The 21,723-nt window shown below is 28.4% G+C and overlaps 19 protein-coding genes and 1 non-coding gene across 20 annotated transcripts; 12 read left to right on the top strand and 8 right to left on the bottom strand. All coding sequences in view use genetic code 6, as the record gives it.

The window, feature by feature from the left end:
* Positions 1 to 89: 89 nt before the first annotated feature.
* SS50377_26996 (E2F/DP family winged-helix DNA-binding domain-containing protein) lies at positions 90 to 581 on the bottom strand (the record flags this gene model as incomplete). Its single annotated transcript, XM_067910796.1, has 1 exon — positions 90 to 581. The coding sequence occupies one exon, from the start codon at positions 579 to 581 to the stop codon at positions 90 to 92; it is 492 nt and encodes a 163-aa protein (XP_067761483.1).
* Positions 582 to 2,447: 1,866 nt separating this feature from the next.
* On the top strand, positions 2,448 to 3,044 carry SS50377_26997 (uncharacterized protein; the record flags this gene model as incomplete). Its single annotated transcript, XM_067910797.1, has 1 exon — positions 2,448 to 3,044. The coding sequence occupies one exon, from the start codon at positions 2,448 to 2,450 to the stop codon at positions 3,042 to 3,044; it is 597 nt and encodes a 198-aa protein (XP_067761484.1).
* Positions 3,045 to 3,091: 47 nt separating this feature from the next.
* Positions 3,092 to 3,829, top strand: SS50377_26998 (SNARE protein; the record flags this gene model as incomplete). The annotated part of the gene is made up of 1 exon (XM_067910798.1): positions 3,092 to 3,829. One exon carries the CDS (start codon positions 3,092 to 3,094, stop codon positions 3,827 to 3,829), a length of 738 nt encoding a protein of 245 aa, XP_067761485.1.
* Positions 3,830 to 3,847: 18 nt separating this feature from the next.
* Positions 3,848 to 4,459, bottom strand: SS50377_26999 (uncharacterized protein; the record flags this gene model as incomplete). Its single annotated transcript, XM_067910799.1, has 1 exon — positions 3,848 to 4,459. The coding sequence occupies one exon, from the start codon at positions 4,457 to 4,459 to the stop codon at positions 3,848 to 3,850; it is 612 nt and encodes a 203-aa protein (XP_067761486.1).
* Positions 4,460 to 4,520: 61 nt separating this feature from the next.
* On the bottom strand, positions 4,521 to 4,823 carry SS50377_27000 (uncharacterized protein; the record flags this gene model as incomplete). Its single annotated transcript, XM_067910800.1, has 1 exon — positions 4,521 to 4,823. One exon carries the CDS (start codon positions 4,821 to 4,823, stop codon positions 4,521 to 4,523), a length of 303 nt encoding a protein of 100 aa, XP_067761487.1.
* Positions 4,824 to 6,397: 1,574 nt separating this feature from the next.
* Positions 6,398 to 6,619, top strand: SS50377_27001 (uncharacterized protein; the record flags this gene model as incomplete). Its single annotated transcript, XM_067910801.1, has 1 exon — positions 6,398 to 6,619. The coding sequence occupies one exon, from the start codon at positions 6,398 to 6,400 to the stop codon at positions 6,617 to 6,619; it is 222 nt and encodes a 73-aa protein (XP_067761488.1).
* Positions 6,620 to 6,776: 157 nt separating this feature from the next.
* Positions 6,777 to 7,322, top strand: SS50377_27002 (uncharacterized protein; the record flags this gene model as incomplete). Its single annotated transcript, XM_067910802.1, has 1 exon — positions 6,777 to 7,322. One exon carries the CDS (start codon positions 6,777 to 6,779, stop codon positions 7,320 to 7,322), a length of 546 nt encoding a protein of 181 aa, XP_067761489.1.
* A 212-nt stretch (positions 7,323 to 7,534) lies between these two features.
* Positions 7,535 to 7,900, top strand: SS50377_27003 (uncharacterized protein; the record flags this gene model as incomplete). The annotated part of the gene is made up of 1 exon (XM_067910803.1): positions 7,535 to 7,900. One exon carries the CDS (start codon positions 7,535 to 7,537, stop codon positions 7,898 to 7,900), a length of 366 nt encoding a protein of 121 aa, XP_067761490.1.
* Positions 7,901 to 8,447: 547 nt separating this feature from the next.
* On the top strand, positions 8,448 to 10,004 carry SS50377_27004 (Major facilitator superfamily protein; the record flags this gene model as incomplete). Its single annotated transcript, XM_067910804.1, has 1 exon — positions 8,448 to 10,004. One exon carries the CDS (start codon positions 8,448 to 8,450, stop codon positions 10,002 to 10,004), a length of 1,557 nt encoding a protein of 518 aa, XP_067761491.1.
* Positions 10,005 to 10,025: 21 nt separating this feature from the next.
* Positions 10,026 to 10,490, bottom strand: SS50377_27005 (Co-chaperone HscB; the record flags this gene model as incomplete). The annotated part of the gene is made up of 1 exon (XM_067910805.1): positions 10,026 to 10,490. One exon carries the CDS (start codon positions 10,488 to 10,490, stop codon positions 10,026 to 10,028), a length of 465 nt encoding a protein of 154 aa, XP_067761492.1.
* Positions 10,491 to 10,546: 56 nt separating this feature from the next.
* SS50377_27006 (uncharacterized protein) lies at positions 10,547 to 10,825 on the bottom strand (the record flags this gene model as incomplete). The annotated part of the gene is made up of 1 exon (XM_067910806.1): positions 10,547 to 10,825. One exon carries the CDS (start codon positions 10,823 to 10,825, stop codon positions 10,547 to 10,549), a length of 279 nt encoding a protein of 92 aa, XP_067761493.1.
* A 111-nt stretch (positions 10,826 to 10,936) lies between these two features.
* SS50377_27007 (uncharacterized protein) lies at positions 10,937 to 11,338 on the top strand (the record flags this gene model as incomplete). Its single annotated transcript, XM_067910807.1, has 1 exon — positions 10,937 to 11,338. One exon carries the CDS (start codon positions 10,937 to 10,939, stop codon positions 11,336 to 11,338), a length of 402 nt encoding a protein of 133 aa, XP_067761494.1.
* A 9-nt stretch (positions 11,339 to 11,347) lies between these two features.
* On the bottom strand, positions 11,348 to 15,376 carry SS50377_27008 (Transmembrane domain-containing protein; the record flags this gene model as incomplete). The annotated part of the gene is made up of 1 exon (XM_067910808.1): positions 11,348 to 15,376. The coding sequence occupies one exon, from the start codon at positions 15,374 to 15,376 to the stop codon at positions 11,348 to 11,350; it is 4,029 nt and encodes a 1,342-aa protein (XP_067761495.1).
* An 87-nt stretch (positions 15,377 to 15,463) lies between these two features.
* SS50377_t20108 lies at positions 15,464 to 15,536 on the top strand. The gene has a single exon. It is a non-coding gene; the product is annotated as a tRNA-Ala (tRNA).
* Positions 15,537 to 15,616: 80 nt separating this feature from the next.
* SS50377_27009 (uncharacterized protein) lies at positions 15,617 to 16,204 on the bottom strand (the record flags this gene model as incomplete). The annotated part of the gene is made up of 1 exon (XM_067910809.1): positions 15,617 to 16,204. One exon carries the CDS (start codon positions 16,202 to 16,204, stop codon positions 15,617 to 15,619), a length of 588 nt encoding a protein of 195 aa, XP_067761496.1.
* Positions 16,205 to 16,445: 241 nt separating this feature from the next.
* On the top strand, positions 16,446 to 18,128 carry SS50377_27010 (Inorganic diphosphatase; the record flags this gene model as incomplete). Its single annotated transcript, XM_067910810.1, has 1 exon — positions 16,446 to 18,128. One exon carries the CDS (start codon positions 16,446 to 16,448, stop codon positions 18,126 to 18,128), a length of 1,683 nt encoding a protein of 560 aa, XP_067761497.1.
* Positions 18,129 to 18,181: 53 nt separating this feature from the next.
* Positions 18,182 to 18,883, top strand: SS50377_27011 (uncharacterized protein; the record flags this gene model as incomplete). Its single annotated transcript, XM_067910811.1, has 1 exon — positions 18,182 to 18,883. One exon carries the CDS (start codon positions 18,182 to 18,184, stop codon positions 18,881 to 18,883), a length of 702 nt encoding a protein of 233 aa, XP_067761498.1.
* Positions 18,884 to 18,887: 4 nt separating this feature from the next.
* On the bottom strand, positions 18,888 to 19,616 carry SS50377_27012 (uncharacterized protein; the record flags this gene model as incomplete). Its single annotated transcript, XM_067910812.1, has 1 exon — positions 18,888 to 19,616. The coding sequence occupies one exon, from the start codon at positions 19,614 to 19,616 to the stop codon at positions 18,888 to 18,890; it is 729 nt and encodes a 242-aa protein (XP_067761499.1).
* A 371-nt stretch (positions 19,617 to 19,987) lies between these two features.
* Positions 19,988 to 20,224, top strand: SS50377_27013 (uncharacterized protein; the record flags this gene model as incomplete). The annotated part of the gene is made up of 1 exon (XM_067910813.1): positions 19,988 to 20,224. One exon carries the CDS (start codon positions 19,988 to 19,990, stop codon positions 20,222 to 20,224), a length of 237 nt encoding a protein of 78 aa, XP_067761500.1.
* Positions 20,225 to 21,329: 1,105 nt separating this feature from the next.
* SS50377_27014 (uncharacterized protein) lies at positions 21,330 to 21,707 on the top strand (the record flags this gene model as incomplete). The annotated part of the gene is made up of 1 exon (XM_067910814.1): positions 21,330 to 21,707. One exon carries the CDS (start codon positions 21,330 to 21,332, stop codon positions 21,705 to 21,707), a length of 378 nt encoding a protein of 125 aa, XP_067761501.1.
* Between the last annotated feature and the right edge of the window lie 16 nt (positions 21,708 to 21,723).

Below are 21,723 nucleotides of genomic sequence, written 5' to 3' on the forward strand. Positions count from 1 at the left end.
TTAATTATAATATTAGCTTAATTATAAGTGAACAAGTCAGTTGGAAAAGTAAATTACTAATGATACAAGATATAAATAATTATTAAAACTCAGAGATCAAATTCATAACCAAAGCTAAACTAGTAAACAAGTCCTGTATCCACTTCATATGTAGGTAATAAACTTAAATGCGATGTATTTACTGGTTCACCGTTGAGTGACCAATTTCGATTTTTATTTATCACGCCTAGTGCGCGTAGCACAGCTAATACATCATACGTACGCCTGTCTTTATCTAGTTCGTGTCCAGATTTAAGTTTGAAGACAACCGTTTTCGTATGTTCAAAAATAGACGTATTTCTACCTTCAGAGTCTAGGGATGCGTAGAATGCCTAGAACTAATGAATAATATCACACCTTTTCCATATAAAATTGCGATTTTTGCGGTTGAGAATCAGTACGGATGCTAGCACGTTAAGAACATCAGAGATACGTGTAGTTGTAATTCCTAATATTTATCCTAATTCTTTGTTTGCAAATGTAACATAATCGCGTTGTTAGAGGAATCCTGTTATCTTATTTGTAATTGCTAAAAGAGTCATTTTTAGAGAAATGGTAGTAGATTAAGATTCTGATATGACAGGAAATATTAATTTATTTAAATTAATAGTTAAGTAAGCGAAATTGCTACCCGGTTCGTAAATATAGTTTATAATCTAGCCGATATAATTAAGTATAAAAATATATTTTTTATTCCCTAATTGCTAGTTTATGGTGTTAATTTTGATAATAAAAACTATTAATATTAGTTTTATATTATTTATTTTAATATTCGGTAGAGTTCTGCAGATTTAAGTTTTTTTAAACGTTTACTTAACTTAATATAAATTAAAAATAATACTATTATCTTGTGTTTCCATAGTATTAAATTAAAGTGAAGAATAAAAAAATGCTAGTAACATAGTTAGTTAATAATTATTTTTAAATTCTTTATATGTTGGAATTAGATAAAATAAATAAAATTATGAGTTAATCCAACTTTTAACATATTATAATAATATCAACTTATAGTTAATTCGCAATAATAAAAAACACTATTAGAAAAGTATTCGTAAGTAAACTGGATATACACTTTTATTGACTATAATATTTTTATTTAAACCACAAATTCTTTACTTTACGTCATTAATAAATATAAAAATTATATGTATAATTGTAAAGTTACTTTAAATTTTGCGAAGTGTGATTTCATTAATTTTGCAGATATGAATAAAAGTAGATGACATAAACTTATAATATATTCTACATATATAATCATAATTTATATGTGAAAATATAGTGCTTCCAATTTAATTTTATACTCCAACAGTATAAAATTACTACTAAATATATCTCTATTGTAAACGTAAGGATTATAATTTTATTTTACGAATAATAAGATTTGCGATATGACTAAGATAACGAAATCTGTTATTAAAACGTCTGAATAGTCTTCTATCTACATAATATTTGGTCGATTAGTTTAAATATAGCTTAATGTTAGCCTGTATAATTAATAGTTTCAAAATTATAAAACTCAATTTGTTACAGATATCAAATAATAAAAATATTATATTTGTTATTTATAAATATAAATGAAAAAAGAATTTAAAAATTAAACTTTTCATACTTTCATTTTACTATAATAAATAATTTTCCAGTTATATGATTTTTAATATAGACTTGTATCGCTATCCTTTTAATTCATTTCGTATTTAGTAACCATGTAAGTTAAGTCTTTATAAATCAAATATTATTGATTTTTGATCTAATGTTATACAGTCCATCATGCAGCTAGTTGTTTTACATTTAGCAAATATTTATCTCAGTATATTGAATATTATTGAAAATCAAAAATTATAAAAACCCACTAGAATCATAATATTTCAAAATAGATAAAAATAACATCATATGAAATTATCAATCTAGGTACGATTAAACAAAAGTGACTTCTAGAGTAATTCAAATATAATAAATGAATTTGATATTATAGTAATAACATAATAATAGAACTATTGTGGAATTTTAGACAGAGAATACGTAAATCACGCAAGAAAATAGAATCTTGTATTTTATACAAAATTATCAACTCCTTTATTTGATAATAATTTAATATTAATTATTAACATAATTATTAGTGAAATAATTCTCTTTATTACTAAAACTAAATAATTATAATGTTTTAGTATCAAATATTAAAATAAATGTTATTAAAATAACATTTAATTTCATGATAAATATACTATAAAACACATTGATTAACACAATATAATAATGTAATATATCGCAAGCCTGTATAATTATTCCACTTTAAGCATATGATTTATGTTATTTAAATAAACCTAGTTTTCTACTATATTTCAGAACATGCCGAATGATATTAATATGTATTATTTTCAAAACTCAGTTCACTTCATTTCTTCTCAAAAATGAACCGCCCAATGTCAGGACTTAGAAAATAAATTTAGTAAGAAGACCAGCAGAAATGTTCTGCAAACTCAAATATAATATCTAATTTCATGTTTGAAAATTTTAAGTTGCCAAATTACGTGCCCATTGATGCTGCAGCTATCGACGTGGCGCAACCAAACGCCCTACAACTTATCGCAAAGAAAGTACTAGTTTTAGAGTAAAATTAGATTGAAATTAACGAATGTGTTAATAAAATAGTAAATCTTGGCGACGATCAAGAGGACTGGGAAAGTAAAATTAATAACATTGTACAAAAATTGTTCAACAGCTACATGGCGAAGGGGGTAAATGGAAAATTCTTAGAAGCAGACCAGAAAATAAGTGAAATTCAATAGTTCTTGGAATTTCCGAATGGTAGTAAAATCAGTTGCGTCAACCTAGCAGAGCGAATCGCAGATGTTGAAATGCACGTATTCAGTGATAGTATGAAGCTACTTAAAGACGATTACTAATAGATAAAGAAGTTACTAACAGATATACAATAAAGGATTCATTCTAACGAGGCTGGAAAAGAGCCCAAAGAACCGAAAGAGCCTAAAGAAGGAAACGAGTGAAATGTTATTATTATACATTATTAATTAATATAGTGAAAATAAATCAAATGGATTACGATAAGTTCAAAGATACAGGCAGCACCCAGCAATTACCAGCAGAGGTCTAGCAGCTCATAAATGAAACTAGCAGCGAATTAGGAAAGACCAGCCAAGCTGCGAGCAATATCGAAAAATAGTACATAAAAGTATCAAAGCAGAACAATCCCGAGCAGCTCAAAATCTTCAAAGAAAACGTAACGAAGTAGCTTTAGTCACTTAATTCTGTAAATATCGTAGGAATTAATACGAAAATCTAGTAAATAAGCGCTTTCAGCAAGTCAAAGGGCGGCGAAAACAAGGCTAAAATCGACCAGCAGGCCCAGAGACTGCAGGTCCAAGCAGACCAGAAGCGCACCCTAATATCTAATTTGTCCCAGAAATTCAGGCAGATTCCAGTTCAGGAGCAGCTCGATTCGGGTGATGCGGAGATGGGGCTGAATAACTTTAAAATGGGCGTAATTCAACAGGAGGCTGAGGAGCAGGTAGACTAGATCAAGAATATCCACTAAGACATGAACCAAATCAATTAAATGATGAAGCAGATGTCGAATCAGGTCTACAAGGGCGGGGAGACTATTAACCTCATTAGTGACAACGTAGAAGAAGCCGATAAGAAGGTAGAGAAGGGCGTTAAGAATCTTATCACTGCAAAAAAGACATAAAAAAGCAAGAATAAGTGGCTATTTATTGGACTAGGTGTTGTTGCGGCTTTGGTTGTCATATTATTACTTATATTTTTAATTTGAGTGATAAATGGTTGGATTTCACATAGTTTTTTCAACATCTAATCTGTCTTTCCACTTATTTCTCTCCTGGTCGATTAAATCGTCTAATTCTCTGATTTGCGTTCTGATTCTTTAGTTCCTTTCTCTGCAATTCTGAATTTCTCTTTACGCCTGTCCAATAGCGTCTCCTAATTTTTTAAAACTTTCATCCCTTTTCTCTGCCACAGCCTTGAAATACTATTCATGCTTATCGAATAGATCACGGAATGTATCAGCATCAGCATCCGCTAGAGGAGTGAATTAAGGAGGTGTTGGCAATATCTATTATTACTCTTATACCTAAGTTAAAGGTTGATCTGCCATTTTATGCTCTATTTATACTGGCTCAGCTTTAATTTCGGGTATAAATTCAACTGTTTTAGATGGTTCTGGTATAGAATCTGCAATAATTTCTTAACTCACAACTTAGTATAATGCTATTTCTATATATGCCTCTTATTTAGTGCGTTAGTTTACGCATAAAACAAAGTCATCGCCAGAATCATAGTTTTCATCTTCCACTTATTGAAGTATGTCACCTGCTTTAGCTACCATCTCATTTTCAACATCATCAGGAGTTATATCTGTCTACGCTTTATAAGTTAGCAACATTTATGTTATTAAATTTGGAGTGGATTAATATAAGAAAATAAATATTATTAATAAATATAAGTCACTACGTTTTAAATATGGAAACTAAACCAAAGCTATTAATATAAGATGTAAACTTACATGATTTCTTGGCTATTACATGATGCAAAGAATATATAGATATTGGTGTTTCGGATTATTACTGCTTAAACATAAACTATCTAGATTTAATCTTATGTTATATAGTATTGATGCTAATCTCTTCCCACGTTGATTTATTCTCTACTATTTCTGGAGGATCTAGCTTATAAATACCTGTATCTATTAATGTCCAATCTGATTATATGAAATATTTGTTAAGTTTAGATCTTTTATGTGACATCATTTTATTTCTTTTATTATAAATAGACATATAAGTAAGATGTTTTATTTATAATGAATAAAAAGGAAATATTGTTATTGCTACTATAGACATTAATAATTTTATTATTGACACACTGTGTCTATAAAATCCACAAAGAATTTAGATTTATCTTATCATCGCATAGATATAATAAAATTTTTAATGATATCTTAACAAATTTAAATATAACTTATAAAAATCTATAACAAAAATCAAAAGATAAATTATTATCATCTTTAGATTATACTGATAGGTAGATATCAGGCATATTTTTTTAGATGAATAAGTCAATGCGCAAGATATTTGCTATTAATATCATTATTTTGTTTATAATTATTCATAGATAATAAGGTTATTTAGTGTAATGTAAACGTAATAACTTAAACTTAGATGTAATATCAAATTTTACTTAGTTTTACTAGCCTTAGTATAATAATATTTTAGGAAAAATCTAAAATACAACTTTTTAGTATAATAATAAAATAAAAACATAGCTAGATTATATCAAATTACCTCATATAAATACAAAAAGTATAATAAAACTATATTCTATTTCTTCAAACTTTGATTACATTTTCGTTTTCTCTCCAGTTAGCTAAAAATTTTGGACACTGATTTCACTAATTTATTTATTGTGTTATAAATTGACAATAATGACAAAAACACGTTATTAAAGAATATTTTATATGATAAATATAGGTTTACTTTAAGCAATTCTTTTAGTATTTATTTATATATTATCATTCTAGATGCTGTTATAAATTTCAGGCAAAGAAACCTCCAGTATTCTATAAATTAAAAAAAGTCTTAATATTAACTAATTTTACAATATGATGGTATAGAGAGATTATGATAATCGCTATTTAAAATTAGTTACAAGTTTATTAAGTTTGTAATAAATGTATAAAAATAAATATAATGTTACTTCATCTGAAAATTATGATCTAAGTTATCATTTTTCTACAAATTTTTCAACCCCTATTTTTAGTGTGAATAATCTTAAATTTTTAAATCAAGGCATTAATAATTTAGCCTAAATATCATGTTATCCTAAGGGGATAAACTGTAATTAGATAAATAATTTATAAGACAAAATTGATTAATATTGTGCTAAGAAAGATGGAGCTACATAACAATGTAAAATTGCGGTCGAATTCATTATTTAGAATATTTCATATATTTATTAAGATTTTGGTATTATATTCACTGTAGATTATTAAGAAAATAAAACTAATGTTAAATTAATTGAAGGTGTATTTAACACCGAATTTTGATTGTACATTTTATGATATGATTATTGTTTCATCTATACTAGGTTAACTATATAATTAATATATATTAGTGCTAGCCTTAAACTTGGTTTAATTAATTATAATAAGGAAATATCATGTAAATGTATTCAAATCACATCTACATACTACAAATTTGTAACTCCTCTCAATGACTTCCTTAAATTAATTTTTTAATATAGATTACTAAATCATAAATGGAAATTCCAAAAAATAAACTATATATTTTATTATATTATAAATATTACGAATTTATTGAATTTAATTATGAGAAACAGTGCAAAAACATTGCTGACCCCTTAATTAATCCCTAAATAAAGTATACGCATTCTTTCACATTAACTAAACTTTTAACCTATGCAAATACTTTAATAAATTGCTAGATAAGGTTCAGTTCTTCATTTTCCATAGCTGACGTGTGAAGAGGAGATTGCACTTAAGTCATAACATTTAAATGCTACAATGGATATTGAAGATTTTTAAATGTGATCCTAGTTTTCATTAACTGTTGACACAATATTATAGTTTAGCTATATTTTAACAGATTCTAAGGATTATATTATTAATGATATTTATATGTTATTTGTATTTATAATATAATATACAATAGGATATATTATCATATAACGTGAAAATATTATTGTTAATGAGCAAGTCAATTGCTTTCGCTTTCAACTAGGACCGGTAATTTATTAACAAAATCAAGTTCTATAATGATGTGTTCGAGAATAAAGAAGAGAAGATGATGAAATCAACAAATTTTCCTAAAGTATTATTTAACGAAACTAGAGTTCCAAAACAATTATTATTTGATATTAATACAGTGGAATATGTAACGACTTAGATACCTGAAATAGATGGAAATGTTAAATATACCTCTTTAGAGGAAAGAAATTATTAACTTTTTGAAATGGAATCATTTGTATAAATTATGCGAAAAGCCCCTGAAACTTGGTCAAGAGCAGTGAAATAGAGATCTTGCATGAAATATAGTTCAATATCTCATTCACCATAGTTTAAGTAGAATTAATCTTGTACTTAGTCGTAAATGCTTCCTAAATTAAATAGTTCATAAATGCTGCCTTCGATCAATTAGCTACAAAATAAGTATTAGTCAGTGAACAAGAAGATAATACGTTAGAATTAAGTGCTACGCACACAGAATACTTAAGCTAAAAACAATTTATAGTGAGAATAGTTTTTTCATTATAGTATATTAATATATTATGATTGATATTATACTGGTCCGCCTTAGAAATGACATTTATAACAGATCTAAATAATCAGAGAAAAAATCAATCTCCAATTCCGCTTAACACTAATTTTAACTCAAATAATCAGCCTATATTACCATCATAACGATCAGCACTTCTTTTAGCAGCACATTTTACAAAAGTTGTACCAATGCAAAAAGGAAAAATTGATAAAACAGCACTTTCTAGACCTCCATATAATTCAGTTGAACCAAAAATTAAAATATAACCATATTTAATTTAACCTCCACGACCTAGAACTACTAAGCCGAGATTCTATCGCCTTCGTGAGGCACCTAATCCAGAAATAATATTTGAAGATGAGTTTACTGATCCGATGTATAGAGATTATTTAGACCGTATTAAAATGCAAGTTGGTGGCGGGTTGCTAGATGGAAATCAGTCAAGTTTAGCGAAACAAAGACAAATGCTGAGACCAGTTACAAGTATTGCAAAGGCATTACGCTGCTAAGTTGATATTGGCGAACTGAATGTAGAAGTTTACAAATTTAAATGAATTTGTGCCATGTCAATCTCTAATATATTTTTACACTAAAATCGAATTATTAATTTCTATCGTTAAAGATAAAATAGTGAGTTATTATAGGATGTGTATCATATTTCGTGTCAAATTTCCCGGATGATTAGTTTATGTTATCATAATTACTTTTACAAATAATAGTAAATATATTAAACAAAACTAGGGATTAAAAAAGCATGTGAAAGATCTTATAATTAATACTATTAAAACTAACTATTCTTTATAGTTTATTAGTTAGTATGATGAAGCCTAAGAATATAGCTAGGTGATGACGTTATACATTGCATTTCGTAATTTTATTTACAATATTTTATTAATTTATAATAGAATAAAACTAATATAACAACCAACAATATATACTAAATAATAAATATAATTTATAGTTTCATGAGTAAACTATACAATTTATTTATACAATTTAATAAACAATTAATATTGTATATAATCACTGTTTTATTGTCTCTTTAATAATTTTTGATTTATATTTATATAATATATAATTTTTTATTTTCCTCTTTCTATTATGCCTTTTAAGTCAGAACACCTGAAGCCCAATACGGCATCTTTTATATACGCTTCACCATTCTTATTTTTTTCATTTTTGAATTGGAAATTTGACGAAATAGCAACAAACAATGCTCTACCATTTATACAAGATACTTTCAGCATTTCCAAGCCATTGGCACAATGGCTCTAGTCTGCTTATTTTATCGCCACAGCAGCCTTTGCTATCCCATTCAATAAACTTGGTGATATTTTTGGTCTTATTTTAATCTGCTAGATCTGTGCTTTTGCTATGGCGTTATTTTAGTTCCCATCTGCATTCCTAAATAATTTTTGGGCACTTTTAGTATTCAAGTTTGTATGCGGTGCTATAGCAGCGGGTGCAGTGGCTAATAGAAATGCCCTTCTCAGCAAATTTAATTATGAAAAATCACGAGAATTCATCGCTAATGCACTTATTGTAAATGGTGTGGCTGGTATTATTATTCCACTCATAGCAGGAGCAATCATTGACAAAAAGTGGCAGATGATATTCGTTTTTAGCGGTTTTTGCAGCCTCATCTCCTTTATACTTAGCCTCCAGTTCACCAATGTTGAGCGGTAAACCAACAAGCCAATTTTTGATATTTTCGGCTCTGTTCTGATCATTTTCGGTGTGGGTGGCCTCTGCGTATCGCTGACGTTCCTAAGCCAAAAATAGTGGATACTCGCAGGTGTTTCGCTATTCGTTTTTGTTGCGGCAACGACGCTATTTTTCTTCCTAGAAAGCTCGCATCCAGAGCCAGTTTTGCCTCTATTTTTGATGAAAAACCCTGTTGCAGAGCTGTCTATTTTGCACGTTTTGGGATTCATATGTTTCTCTGCGAACTAGTACTTGCTTCCGCAGGTGTTCTCGCATTTAAACGCAAAATCGATTTTAACGGGTGGTGTACAGACGGCGAGCCAGATAACGAATGTTCTTACTGCGCTCGCACAGAAGTTCATCGGCCAAAAAATTGTGAATCGTTACGCTCTTAATTTTTCGCTATTTGGGCTTTTGGTGTCATTGGTGTTATAGTCAGTTTTTGTTACTAACGTGTATGCTTATGCTGTTTTTTACACATTCGCACAGACATTCAACACTCATTTGACCTAAGTTTATTATCCTATGTTGCTGCTTGCTGCACCAAAGAAATATACACAACTTTTAGCTGGAATTCCAACTAGTGCACGAACAATAGGCAATTCGCTTAGTTACTGTTTTTTCAGTTACTTTCAAGAGCTCACTTTAGGCTTATTGCCTGGAGATTCAGAGAAAAAATTTTATGGTTCAATTGTAATGTGTTAAGTCGTAATAATGGTAATTGTTATTATTATGTTAATTATAGTAATTTTCAGAGTTGGAAATACACAATCGGAGTTTTAAAAATTAGGGTACAAGGAGAAATAGGTAAGAGAGCTGAATGTGGATGAAGATAAAGTTTAGCGTATCAGGGATACATATTTCTAAAAAAAGGTGTTGAAATAGTCGAAAAAACTATTGAAAACGTTTACATCAGATCATGAAAGCAGTGCAAATGTGTAACTTGAAATTTGAAACAGTGTGTTAATAAAATTTTCACTTCATAATTTATTATTCTTTATCTTGGTTCAGCTGTTGCTCAAGAAAGTTTACGAAACCTAGTATTTTTTAACATTATTAAAAATCACGCATCTAAAAGAACTCTTAGAAGAGTTCTAGTTACTCTTCTTTGATACATTTTACTTCCTAAATAAATTTGGATTTCAAATCACCTTAATATGATGCTCTTTTTTCACCAATTTCCATTTGCTTAATTAAAATATTTTTGTCGAAAATCTATTTTTCCTTGAAATTATTCACCTCAAGAAGATAATTCGCACGCTTGACATCATTTAAAAGTATTTTCTTTGCTTGCTGTAGAGATTAAAATTTTTATGGATCTGGATGTGATCCGTCTGGATGTGTTTATCGAAACAACTAATTTGATAGGTTTCGAATGACTTCTTTATCTACGTTATATTATACTGGAAGACCAAATTACTGAAAATGATTTACAATCATTTTTATACAATTATAAAAGTTTATTTTTATATATATTAGTATAGATCTTGCAAATTTCAATATTTGAAATTATTTTTAATAGCCTTCAGGATCCTTCGATCCTGACTTGCGTATACTATATCTGTTTTTTATTTTCTAATAATAGGTGGTTTTGCAGAGATAGTGGATTTTTCTGCAGTAGCTGAATTCGGTGAGTTCGATATCTGGATTTGATTAGATTGATATATAAGTTTGCACTACTCATAGGTTATGTTATTTTGGCGGATTGGTGGTAGAATAGAAGAGAATTTGTGCTGTTAACTTGTTAATGTATTAGGAAAATTACTTTTCTTCATTTTTGAAAAATATTATTTATATAGAAGAATAAATATAAAGTAGATTTTTAGTAACGTAAAGTAAATATTATATTCTTATATAGTTAAAAATTAAAAACTGCCCTTTCTTTAATGTCTCAAGAGTTAGTTCGTATTGATTTCTTGCGGAAATAAGTTGAATAACTATACAAAAAGCAGTCTTTAGATGAAATAAAACATAATATTAGAGAAATTTTAGGTAACTATGAGCGAAATAATACGTTGTAATAGCTAAAGTTAACAGATCTTAATAAAGAAGTTAATGTGTTTATAGGTTAAGAAGATTATAAGAAAAATCGATTTACCAGATTATTTGATGATTTTTCCGGTAAAGAAGAACTGATTGAACAAAATTTATAGGAATTTGAAATTAAGGATTTCGATATAAATAATATCGAGGATTTATAGCTATAGGCAGATTTATTAGACGTCGATGCAGATATTGATACACAGCTGAGGAAAACGGGTGATATATAGGAAGATTAATTCGAATGAGCATATTTATCACTACAGCATTTCCAAAACTATTTCCACGTCCTAAGGTGATATTTTACCTTAATGAATCAATATAAACTCAATTGCTTCTAAATAATTCTAATAATATGATTGTCCGCGTCTTACTAAGTTAAATAAGCAAATAAATCCAGATATACCTATAATAAATTATATAATAGCTAAAGCTTCTTACTTTTTGAATATAGATAAAATCTGCCTTTAGCTCTAAGAAATACATGTATCTAAAACATGAGTAACTTACTATAATAGTATATTATCTTCGTAAATACAATTATCGATAATATTTACAGCATCATGTTAATAGAAATACATCATTACCTGGTGTATCTTATTTTCAAACATAAATTATATATTTTAATGTTTAGTGCAGTCATGAATAAATGATTGATGCAAATCATTATAACAAAGATTTGAAAAACTACTTAAATCATCAATATTCATTTCATATACTTTATATCTCAATAACTCGATATCACGTTTTGAAAATGTGATTTTTGAAAGTATAAGTTTAATAACATAAAATTTAGGAATTAATTCTTCAAACTAGTCTCTATAGTTTAAATTAATTTAGTATTACGTGGTGAGTAAATGGTTTAATAAAATGCAAAGAAACCCTAGAATGATATAAACTATTAATATATATATAAAAATCTTGAATTTTTTGAAAAAGTGTGTAGATAAGAATTTATTAGGAAATCCAGAAAATGATAAAATTCCATATATCAATATTATAACATACAACAATACAATAGCGATGAAGTTAAGAGTAATATTATAATTGTGTTTGTTATGCAAATAAATTCCAGCTTCTGAAAGATAAGTCACGTAATTATTTAGTTTATCTTACATAAGTTTAAGGATATCTCTAACCTTAATAAAGTCAGATTATTTGCATTTATCAAACCCTAAACGTTAAATATAAATACTGATACTTTAACCATTAATACTTAAATCATTTTATTATAATATGTGTAAAATACTACATTTAATTTCTTAGTAAGGGGATTTTAAGTTTAATACATTTTAAGAGAAGTATTTACTTGAAAGAATAGAAACAAGTTCTGATGGATATAAATTACCTAATAAATTAGCAAAAAGGCCTAGCTACTTCGAAATTTCTAAGATTTCTTCTACTTTTTTAAAATAATCCCCTTAGTTACATTAATCAAAATAAAAAACTAACTGTATTGTTATAATGACTAAATAAGAGATAGTCAAAAATAGTTTTGCTTTCATATTAACTTTCATCAATAAAAATGATAACAAAATAATAAGTAGTATCATAATCTATTCTAAATTATAATAATTATAATTATAGTGTAGACTTAAATCATTATCTTTAATAAATTTTTCTAAATGTTTATGGATACCGTTAAGTGAAATAGCTAAATGATTACGAGTGTCACGTCTAGGATTTAATAATTACATAGAACTTATATTAGTAAGCTCTGAAAAATATGAAGATGCACCTTATGTCACCTCAAAATCCGTGATACACTAAAAATTTTACTATTCAAATTAATTAGAATTATTAAATAACTGTGGAGATCTATTAGAAATCATCCACTCTTTCACATCTTATAATAGATGTAAAATAAAGCAACTTGCAATTTATTATGGCCCTCCTTAACCTTCGATTGCAAAATAACTTTAAATATCATCACTAAGGAAGGATTTTATCTCAAAATTAATTTATGTCATAATTAATTCAACTTCCTAGTTGGATAAAGTAAACTAATTATCTTATAACATCGAATTATACGAACTCAGATTAATTAAATTATTATGCACCTTAACTATAGATGCTAAATCTTCTGTATAATACCAATCTTCTTAAGAAAAATTTTAATTTTTTTTAATTTAGTATGCGATAAACTTTGATAAGTTAAAATTAAATGCTACTAAAAATATTAGTAAAAAGAAAAACATAACAATATATTAATATATATTAATCTTTTAAATAACAGTTATTTTCTTCTTTGTGGTTAAATATAATCCTAATTGGTATAAGAAGAAACTTTTTTAGTACATAAAAGCTAGTAACCACATAGCTGTACAAAATAATAAGGGATAAAAATTATAAACTGATAAAACAGATGATTTAAAGCGAAAAAATATTTAATTATACAAAATAGTTTTATCTTACCAATCTTAAATAATTTAAGATATAAAATTATTTACAACAAATTTTCCTAGCTACTTTTAAGATTTTAGTTAAAAACAATATTATTCATTAGATATAGCTGTTTATATAAAGTTGCTATTTCTGATTATTTTTTTAGGATATATTATATCTACATTTTCTAAAAAATATCTTTTTTTATTAACTAGGTTATACAATTATTACAATGAAAAACTTTAGCTAGAAAGATTTTAATTAAATTTTCGATGAATAAAAGCATCACATAAATATGAAGGCTCAATATTTTTTATATTACGGGTTTGTATAACTCTGTCATTTTACTACAATACAAAGAAAACTATTCCTGCAACACATTATAATGCAACAATTATATAAAAACCATACCATAAATGCTTTTATGATTTTAGTTCACTTATAAAATATTACTTTATTTCTTTATATAAATTAGTCTTTTAATACTATACACTACTAAATATTGACGTAAAATCAGCGTGATTAGTAGTTACTAATTATGTTTAAGTAATACAATCATAGCTTGAAGATTCTTAAAAGTTTAATAATAATTGATTATTACGTAATAGAATCACGCTTTAATAGGAAATCTACTTACTTAGTTTAAAAGTATTGACAAACTAAATTAGTAATTAATGATAAACCTATGAATGATAATAGTGCTTCTATAAAAATTACAGTTATTTAATAATTAATTTCATACAGCACACTTTATTATAAAATTTATCTAAACTTGGATATTCTTCATTAATATTTATAAGACTATACAAATATTAAACTTGCTTAACCTTTTAACCAATAATTTGACAATCATACTATGCAAATAAAAGATTACTCTCTTACATGTTATTTGATATCTTGTTATATAAAATATTATCTAGAACTCCATTAATATTAAAGTTTATAACTTTATAAAAATAGCCATTTTAACCATCTAAATTATCCATTGATATTTACTAAGAAAGTAATAATAAATCATTAAAATCCTTTTAATTGTGATTATTCATGAATTTATAATACTAATTCAATATTTTAAATAATAATATTTGGTGTTATTTTAAACAGCTTTCGTCATACTCTTCATTTTATTAAATTGCCAATTTAACTGAGAGAACAGAATTAACTTGCCTAAACGAAAAAATATTTCTAATAAATGATAACATAAAATAAACGAAAATAAGGAACACTAAACAGTTGGGCGTGAAAAGTTTAATTTATCTAGTACTTGCAAACTTTTAAAATATTTAAATAAAAGTATAAATAGATACTACGAAATCTTCATAAAATGAATATCTGTTTTTCGAATAATAGTTCCATTATATTGATTTAAATATGATTAAGCAAAATCTAACTAATAAAATAAATATGAACATCTAATAAATTTATGTTATGATTCCTAACCCGATAAAAAAAATGTCATATATCTATTAGACTACTTTAAAGATAAATAATTAAGGCTGCATGTATATTTATAGTAAAAATACTGCAATATAAATAGATTTAACTGTAGTCATAATTAAAAATTGTATGAAAATAAGTAAAAAACTCTTACTTAACATGTTTATAAAGAAAACTGGCAAAGATGTAAATTAGAGACAAATAATAATATTAATGCATATTTTATACTTATACTAATTAAATCTAAGCAATAATAAAAATATAGAGACTAGAATAAGTTATATTATACTTAACGTGATGCTTAAATATGTGAAAAAAATATTATGCTAAGTAACATTTGTTATACTTAGTGAGATAACTCCAAATAAAAATAGAGTATTGAATATTTTCTATGCTTTTTCGATAGGTTCTGATTAATTTTATAAAAAATATTTTCTGTTTAATTCAATTACTAATTTGAACATTATCAAAAAGAAGTAAAATATTTTAATTATATAATAATAATATATTAAAAATATTAAATTATTATTAATATGTATCATACTAAATTAGGGCGGCTAGCTCAGTTGGTAGAGCGCGCGCTTTGCATGCGCGAGGCCCCGGGTTCGATTCCCGGGTTGTCCAAATTTATCAGATATTAAGGTAAATTTTTGCTTTAAATCTTAATCTTAGAAAAATATGAAAATAAATATAGATAAAATTCTTCATTATCCAAGCCAACCCCAGTTTTTCTATTCTTATATAATATGCTTCATCTACTCTTCATTCTTTCTTAATTATACAACACTTGCCTATCTAGCCTCAGTTGCTTAGAATTTATAGAATTTATAGCTTTTTTCTCTATTTAATGAAATTCTTATTTCCTTTTCAGTTACCATAGTTTCTGGTTTATTTCTAGGTTCTATGAAGGAAAGCATATTATTGACCAGTGATATAGGAAATGTTGGAAGTGTATATGCGGTCATAAGATAGTTAGTAACATCTGGAATAAATTTTTTTGATACAAAGATAACATCATTAATATATGACTCATACTACAATAGAGACTGTGCAGTTAAAGTTATTGTAGCAAATTTCGGTGGACGAGGATAAAATGGCGAAAGATCTGGTATATCTTCTGTTTCATTGAAGTCAATGGATTTTACTGGTCCAAAATGGCTAAATATTTAATTTAATAGAATTTAAGAAGCAAAAATGGGCAGATTATATGCTTTAATACTCTTAGACCCAATCTTATCTGTAAATATATCACACACTTTATTATTAGAGATTCTTACTTTTAGGATCTTCATATAGAAGTGAAAATAATATAAGACACTATATAATGTATTTAAATATAATGATAAATTTAACTATATATTTTTATATATTATTATGAAGCATATATTTTTTCCAACTTCATTTAAGTAAATCATAAACGTATAGAATAAAAAAGGAATATTATTTTTGTGATTATTAAAATAAAATATAATAAATAAATTTTTAATTTTCATATAATATATACAATTAATATGCATTTCTTTCTCAATCAAAATGAAGTCTACAACTTATTCATTTGCTCCAACAAATACTGATGCATAGTGTGCAGCTACAGCTCATGCATATTTGTAACGCTAATTAAATAACGAAGCAACATCTTGTACATTTCATGTTACACCATAATCATAATTTATTCATGATTTTTATGACATCAAAATTCCTGAAGAAATAAATGATGTATTCCCAAGAGCTAGGCATATTTTAGAAGAATCTACTGTTTATCTCAAGGACACTGATTCAGTAGCAAGAGTTTTAGAAGTATGTGCACTGTATAATAAGTAGTTCTATCCAGTTTTAAATAGTGAAGAAAAAGTATCTGGTGTGATAGGCATTAAAGATTTATTCTTAGCTCTTATGAATCCTAGGGAAGAAAAAGCTCTGACTTCAGTATAAACATCCATTTTAAATATAAACATTGCTTTAAAGGGCTATTAATCTAGAATTGCATAAGATGCAGATAAAATTAAGAATTATGAAATTTACACAATATGCTCTGATTTTCCGTCATTCTTAGAGGCATTTTCTGGTTTTTCTGACGAAGATTGGAAAAGAGGTATTTTTATTACTTCTAAAAATGAAGATATAAATTTCTATATTAAATAAAAACCAGCAGGTCTTTTAATTATTACAAAAAATTATGAAAAGCCTATTAACTTAAATTTAGCGGAGGATGCACAAATAAAAGTTAAAGGCAATATTTAGCGTCATTTGTAGGACTCAGTATGTGATATTATCGAAACAGAGATGACTGCATAATCAGCAGCTCTTTTAGTTAAATAATCTAGTCCTATTATACTTTACTTAAGCAAAGATTAAAACGCAATTTGTTCTCACTTGGCCACTTTAGACGACATAAAAAAGCGCTTATTAAGATATTAAAATTTACCTGGTGTTGTGGTAGTAGATGATAACTAGCGTATAAAAGGAACTATCAGTAGAGATTAGTTGGCAAGACAGAGCATTATTTAAATTCATTTAGTTGGAACTAATAATATGATTTCTAGTATTGACGGAATATAGTCTAGTGGTGTTGAGATATTAAGTATAACCGATAATCATCATTTGAATTAAATTGAAACTGATAGACCACTTACGATTTATTGTAGAAATGTATCTTCAACAAGCACATTAGTTACAGAGTAATTTTAAGAAATTGGCATTGTACCTCCTATTTCAATTGCAGGTTTATTGTTAGGTGGTATATTAACTGGTACGAGAGGGCTTACAAAAGCTACTGTATTAGATAAAAAGTGTTGTGATTACTTGTCATTAATTCTAGGAAAAGACTGGACAGAATTAAATACATAAATAATGCATGCTGTTTAATTTTCATTATCTAAAGAAGTCATACTTTCTGACTGCAAAAGCTATGCTTGCAAAGATGGTAAGTTTAAAGTATCTCAAATTGAAATTTAGGATGTATAATGTCTTTAATCTACTTTTTGGGAGTAAGTTAAAGATATTCTAGGATAAGTTTAAGGAAAAGATGTATTTGCAGGATGTTTTGTAACAGACATGGCCAGAGAAGAAAGTATGTTAGTTATTACAGGGTCTTAAAAATATATTGACTGTATTACATATAAATTATATTAAGGAATAGATAGTGTTTTTGATTTAGGATCTGTCCTTAGTAGGAAAAAATAGTTGATTCCTACTCTGTAAGCGATGTTTGATTGAGAACTAAACTTTTATATATTATATAAATATGTAGTAATATATTAATTTTAAAAATGCGCGTAATAACGGCTTTGGAAGATTTACATATTACTTACTATAATGTAAAGACAATAAAAGATAAATTTATATCTAAGGGATAGAATATACCTCCTTTTGTTATAATATATGGTTAAACTTATAATATTGATTAGGAATAAGCGGTTGATTTAATCAAGAAAAATAAAATCCAAGTTGATATATATGAGACTGTCGTATTTGAAGAAAAAGATGGATCCAAAGTATATGACCCTAAGAACAATTATATTGCTCTTAAAGAAATAGATATAAAATATACTAAGGGCGAAGGTAAAATATTAAAGTTCCCATTTAGGCCAGATGAATGTATACCTCCATTTAGACTTTAAGTATATGTGAGGTAAGATTTAACAGAAGAAATAAATAAAGGTTATGTTAAACCAGAAAATATTATCGAATTTATAGATCCAACAATGACAGTTGATAAGCTAGTTGAAGATTAAAAAGAAATATTATTGCAGACAATTCATCCATACGACGAATAAGCTAACTATCAGACTGAAATGTTCCTAAAGATACCTTATTAATATGTGTCAAATAATAAACTTTATATATAATTAGTAGGGATTTATTCTAAAGAGTCTATTCCTCTTGAATTTGAAAATCATAATGTTTTCTTCAAAAGGTTAAGCTTACAAAAATTTATAAATAGAGGATAAGTAACTGAAGTATTAAAGTGAGGGATCATTCATTAGTCACTCTAAATCTTTATAACTACCTACTCTCCATTTATTAAAAATCTATATTTTCATAACCTTTTTCGCTATGTATATCAGCAAATTTAAGGCCTTGGTCTCCATATATATCAATTTTAGAAATAGTATTAAACTTACGTAATTAATCTAAAATTTAAGAATTTAGTTCAGAGTATTATACTTTTTAACTCGATGTATCATGTAAATTTCTTGATTGCAATAATGGAACTTTAATAATAGTTTAATCTGCTTTTTATAGTTCTTATTTTTCCATAACAACTGATAATTTAAGTTAATCTGATTTATTTTATATAGTTACCGGGCTTTAAATCGTAGAATCTGGTAAAACCACATTCGGTGTATCAATATTTTTTAATTGCTATTCTGCTAACTAGTCCTTACAATATAAATGCTTGGAAATAGTACTATTTTAAAATGGACTTTTAGCACGTCTTAGATTTGAATTTAATGAAGAATCAGCATCATTAATTTTTTATTAAATTAATATTGCTATCTTTTATTCTTTTGTTAGCTATACTCTATGTTTTTTTTGGCTAAAGCCTGTTGATAATTACGGCTAGATTGGTTTACCATTTATATGATTAGGTAATATCAGATTTTATTTGCTGTTAGCTTGAATAAGAACCATTTATTAGTCCTAAGTTTTATGTTAAAATTCTACCTAGGTTTAAACATTTTAGGTAAGACCTTACCCCATTAATCGCGGATAAATAATAAACATATTATAATTATGTATAATATTTATTTATAGAAAGTGGTTAAATTATTTAGTAATTTGTATAGAAACCTAGGATTTAAAATATTTTGAGATCTTTACTATGTGTAGTTGTAAAATAAAAATTCAATAATAAAAATTTATTTATATAGAAAGTGTTATGGAATTATTAATCTGAATGATATTATTTTATTTTTCATTTACTCTATACTTGATAATCGCTTATTTGGACATATAATGATTAACAGAGCTCTTATTATACTTTAGCATCATAAATAATAATTTATATAAGTATTTAATTATTATATAAATTAATTATTTCTATAATATGATTTTTACTTTCCTATTTATAAATGCCTAAGTGCGCTTCTAAAAATACAACTAAGTCTGCAGATAAACCTTCCACCACTAAGCCTTCTAAATCTGTAGACAAATCGGAAACCAAAAGTACATTGTCACCTGCTCTCTAGAAAGCATAAGAAACTCGCAGAGCTAATGCTAATGCAAAGAAAGAGCAAAAGCTTAAACGCCAAGAAACCATGAAGCGTGTTGCAGCTACACGTTTAGCTAAAAGAGCTGACAAAAAGTGACGAATTTTATCTACACAAATTCTCAGATATATTTTAAAACCTCTTCTCTCTATATTTTAATAAATTTCTTAAGTATTATTATATAATAATATTTACTAAAATAATTTTGATTGAGAAAATTTACTATAAGTTTAAACTTTATTTATAACTATATTTATAATCTAAATTCTACTAAATATATTCTAATCTTTAAATTATAGTAACAAAAAAAGGTTAATTCATAAGAAATTTGAAAATTAATACACTAAATGACTTTTACATTTATATGATAATGTTATATAGATCAGGGAATATAAAATTAATAATAAATCTATTAAAATTGGTTGAGCTCAGGCAGAGCACCTTAACCTAGCACGCGGTCTGGACTGGTTTTTTGGTGATAACCACGTCAACGGCGTCCGGAATGTCTGGTGCACCGTAGAAAGTGACCTGGTAGCCGTCGGCAAAAACCTACGAAGATGCTATGCCGTATTTGAGGAGGAACTCTGCATTCTTGTAGTAGTTTACGCCGTGGATGCCCACTTTGCCCTTGAAGCCGTACAGGATTGCGAGCGCTGCGATGGCCGTTGGCTCGGTGAACTACGTCCAGGTTGTGTTGAACTACCGCATAAGGACCATCTTGGCACACGCCTCGGCCGCTGACTTTGGGGAGTCCGGTACCGCTTCAGAGATGACCTGGCGCGGTCGCAGCTCGAAGTCGGCGTCCAGAGCCGCATAGCAGTCACCGGACCAGAACCTAAAGTGCCCGACCCGCTGGCCGCCACGCTGGAGGACCGAAACTGGCTGGCCGTCGAACTTCGTCTTCTGGGCGCCCAGAAACTGCGCCAGGAGCGAGGGGAACAGGGCCTGGAGCTGGCCCGCGGGGACCCAGCAGGGCCAGCAGGGCGAGTCGGCGAAGACCAGGAACTCGTGCTGCGGCTGGAACCTCTGCTGCAACACGGTGGGGAGTACGCTGGGGAGCAGCGAGCACTGGGGATATGGAGAGTCCATTCGTGAAGCGGAGTGGAGGGGGTCCGCACATCAGGATATAATAGGGGGCCTGGCGCGGCAGATGGCTCGCTGGGCAAATAGTATATAGTATCCGATAGTTCTGCGAACCACGCAAATGGACACCGCCAGGAAGTTCGTCATCGTAGTGGCCAACGGCACGCTCTTCGACGCCAGCTTCACCCCGTGCGCCGCGGCCTTCCAGACGCTCAGGGCCGTGCAGGACAGGTGCAACAAGCTGCTCGTGGTTACGAAGGTGGACGGCGCGGAGCAGCAGGAGGCCGTGAGGCAGCAGATGGCGGCGCTGCTCCCCAACGTGCCCGCGCACCACCTGCTGTTCTGCGAGCAGGCGAAGAGCATCTACAGCTTCGTGCGCCAGTTCGACTCGCTGGTGGACCTCGTGGTGGACACGTTCCAGGAGAGCTACGACGAGACCGCGAAGTTCTACCCCGGGAAGTACCACCTCGTGCAGCAGACGCTGGACCGCGTCCTCTGAGTTCCTTTATGTTCAG

Source organism: Spironucleus salmonicida, chromosome 7, assembly GCF_000497125.1.
Source record: "Spironucleus salmonicida strain ATCC 50377 chromosome 7, whole genome shotgun sequence".
Classification (NCBI taxonomy): domain Eukaryota; phylum Fornicata; order Diplomonadida; family Hexamitidae; genus Spironucleus; species Spironucleus salmonicida.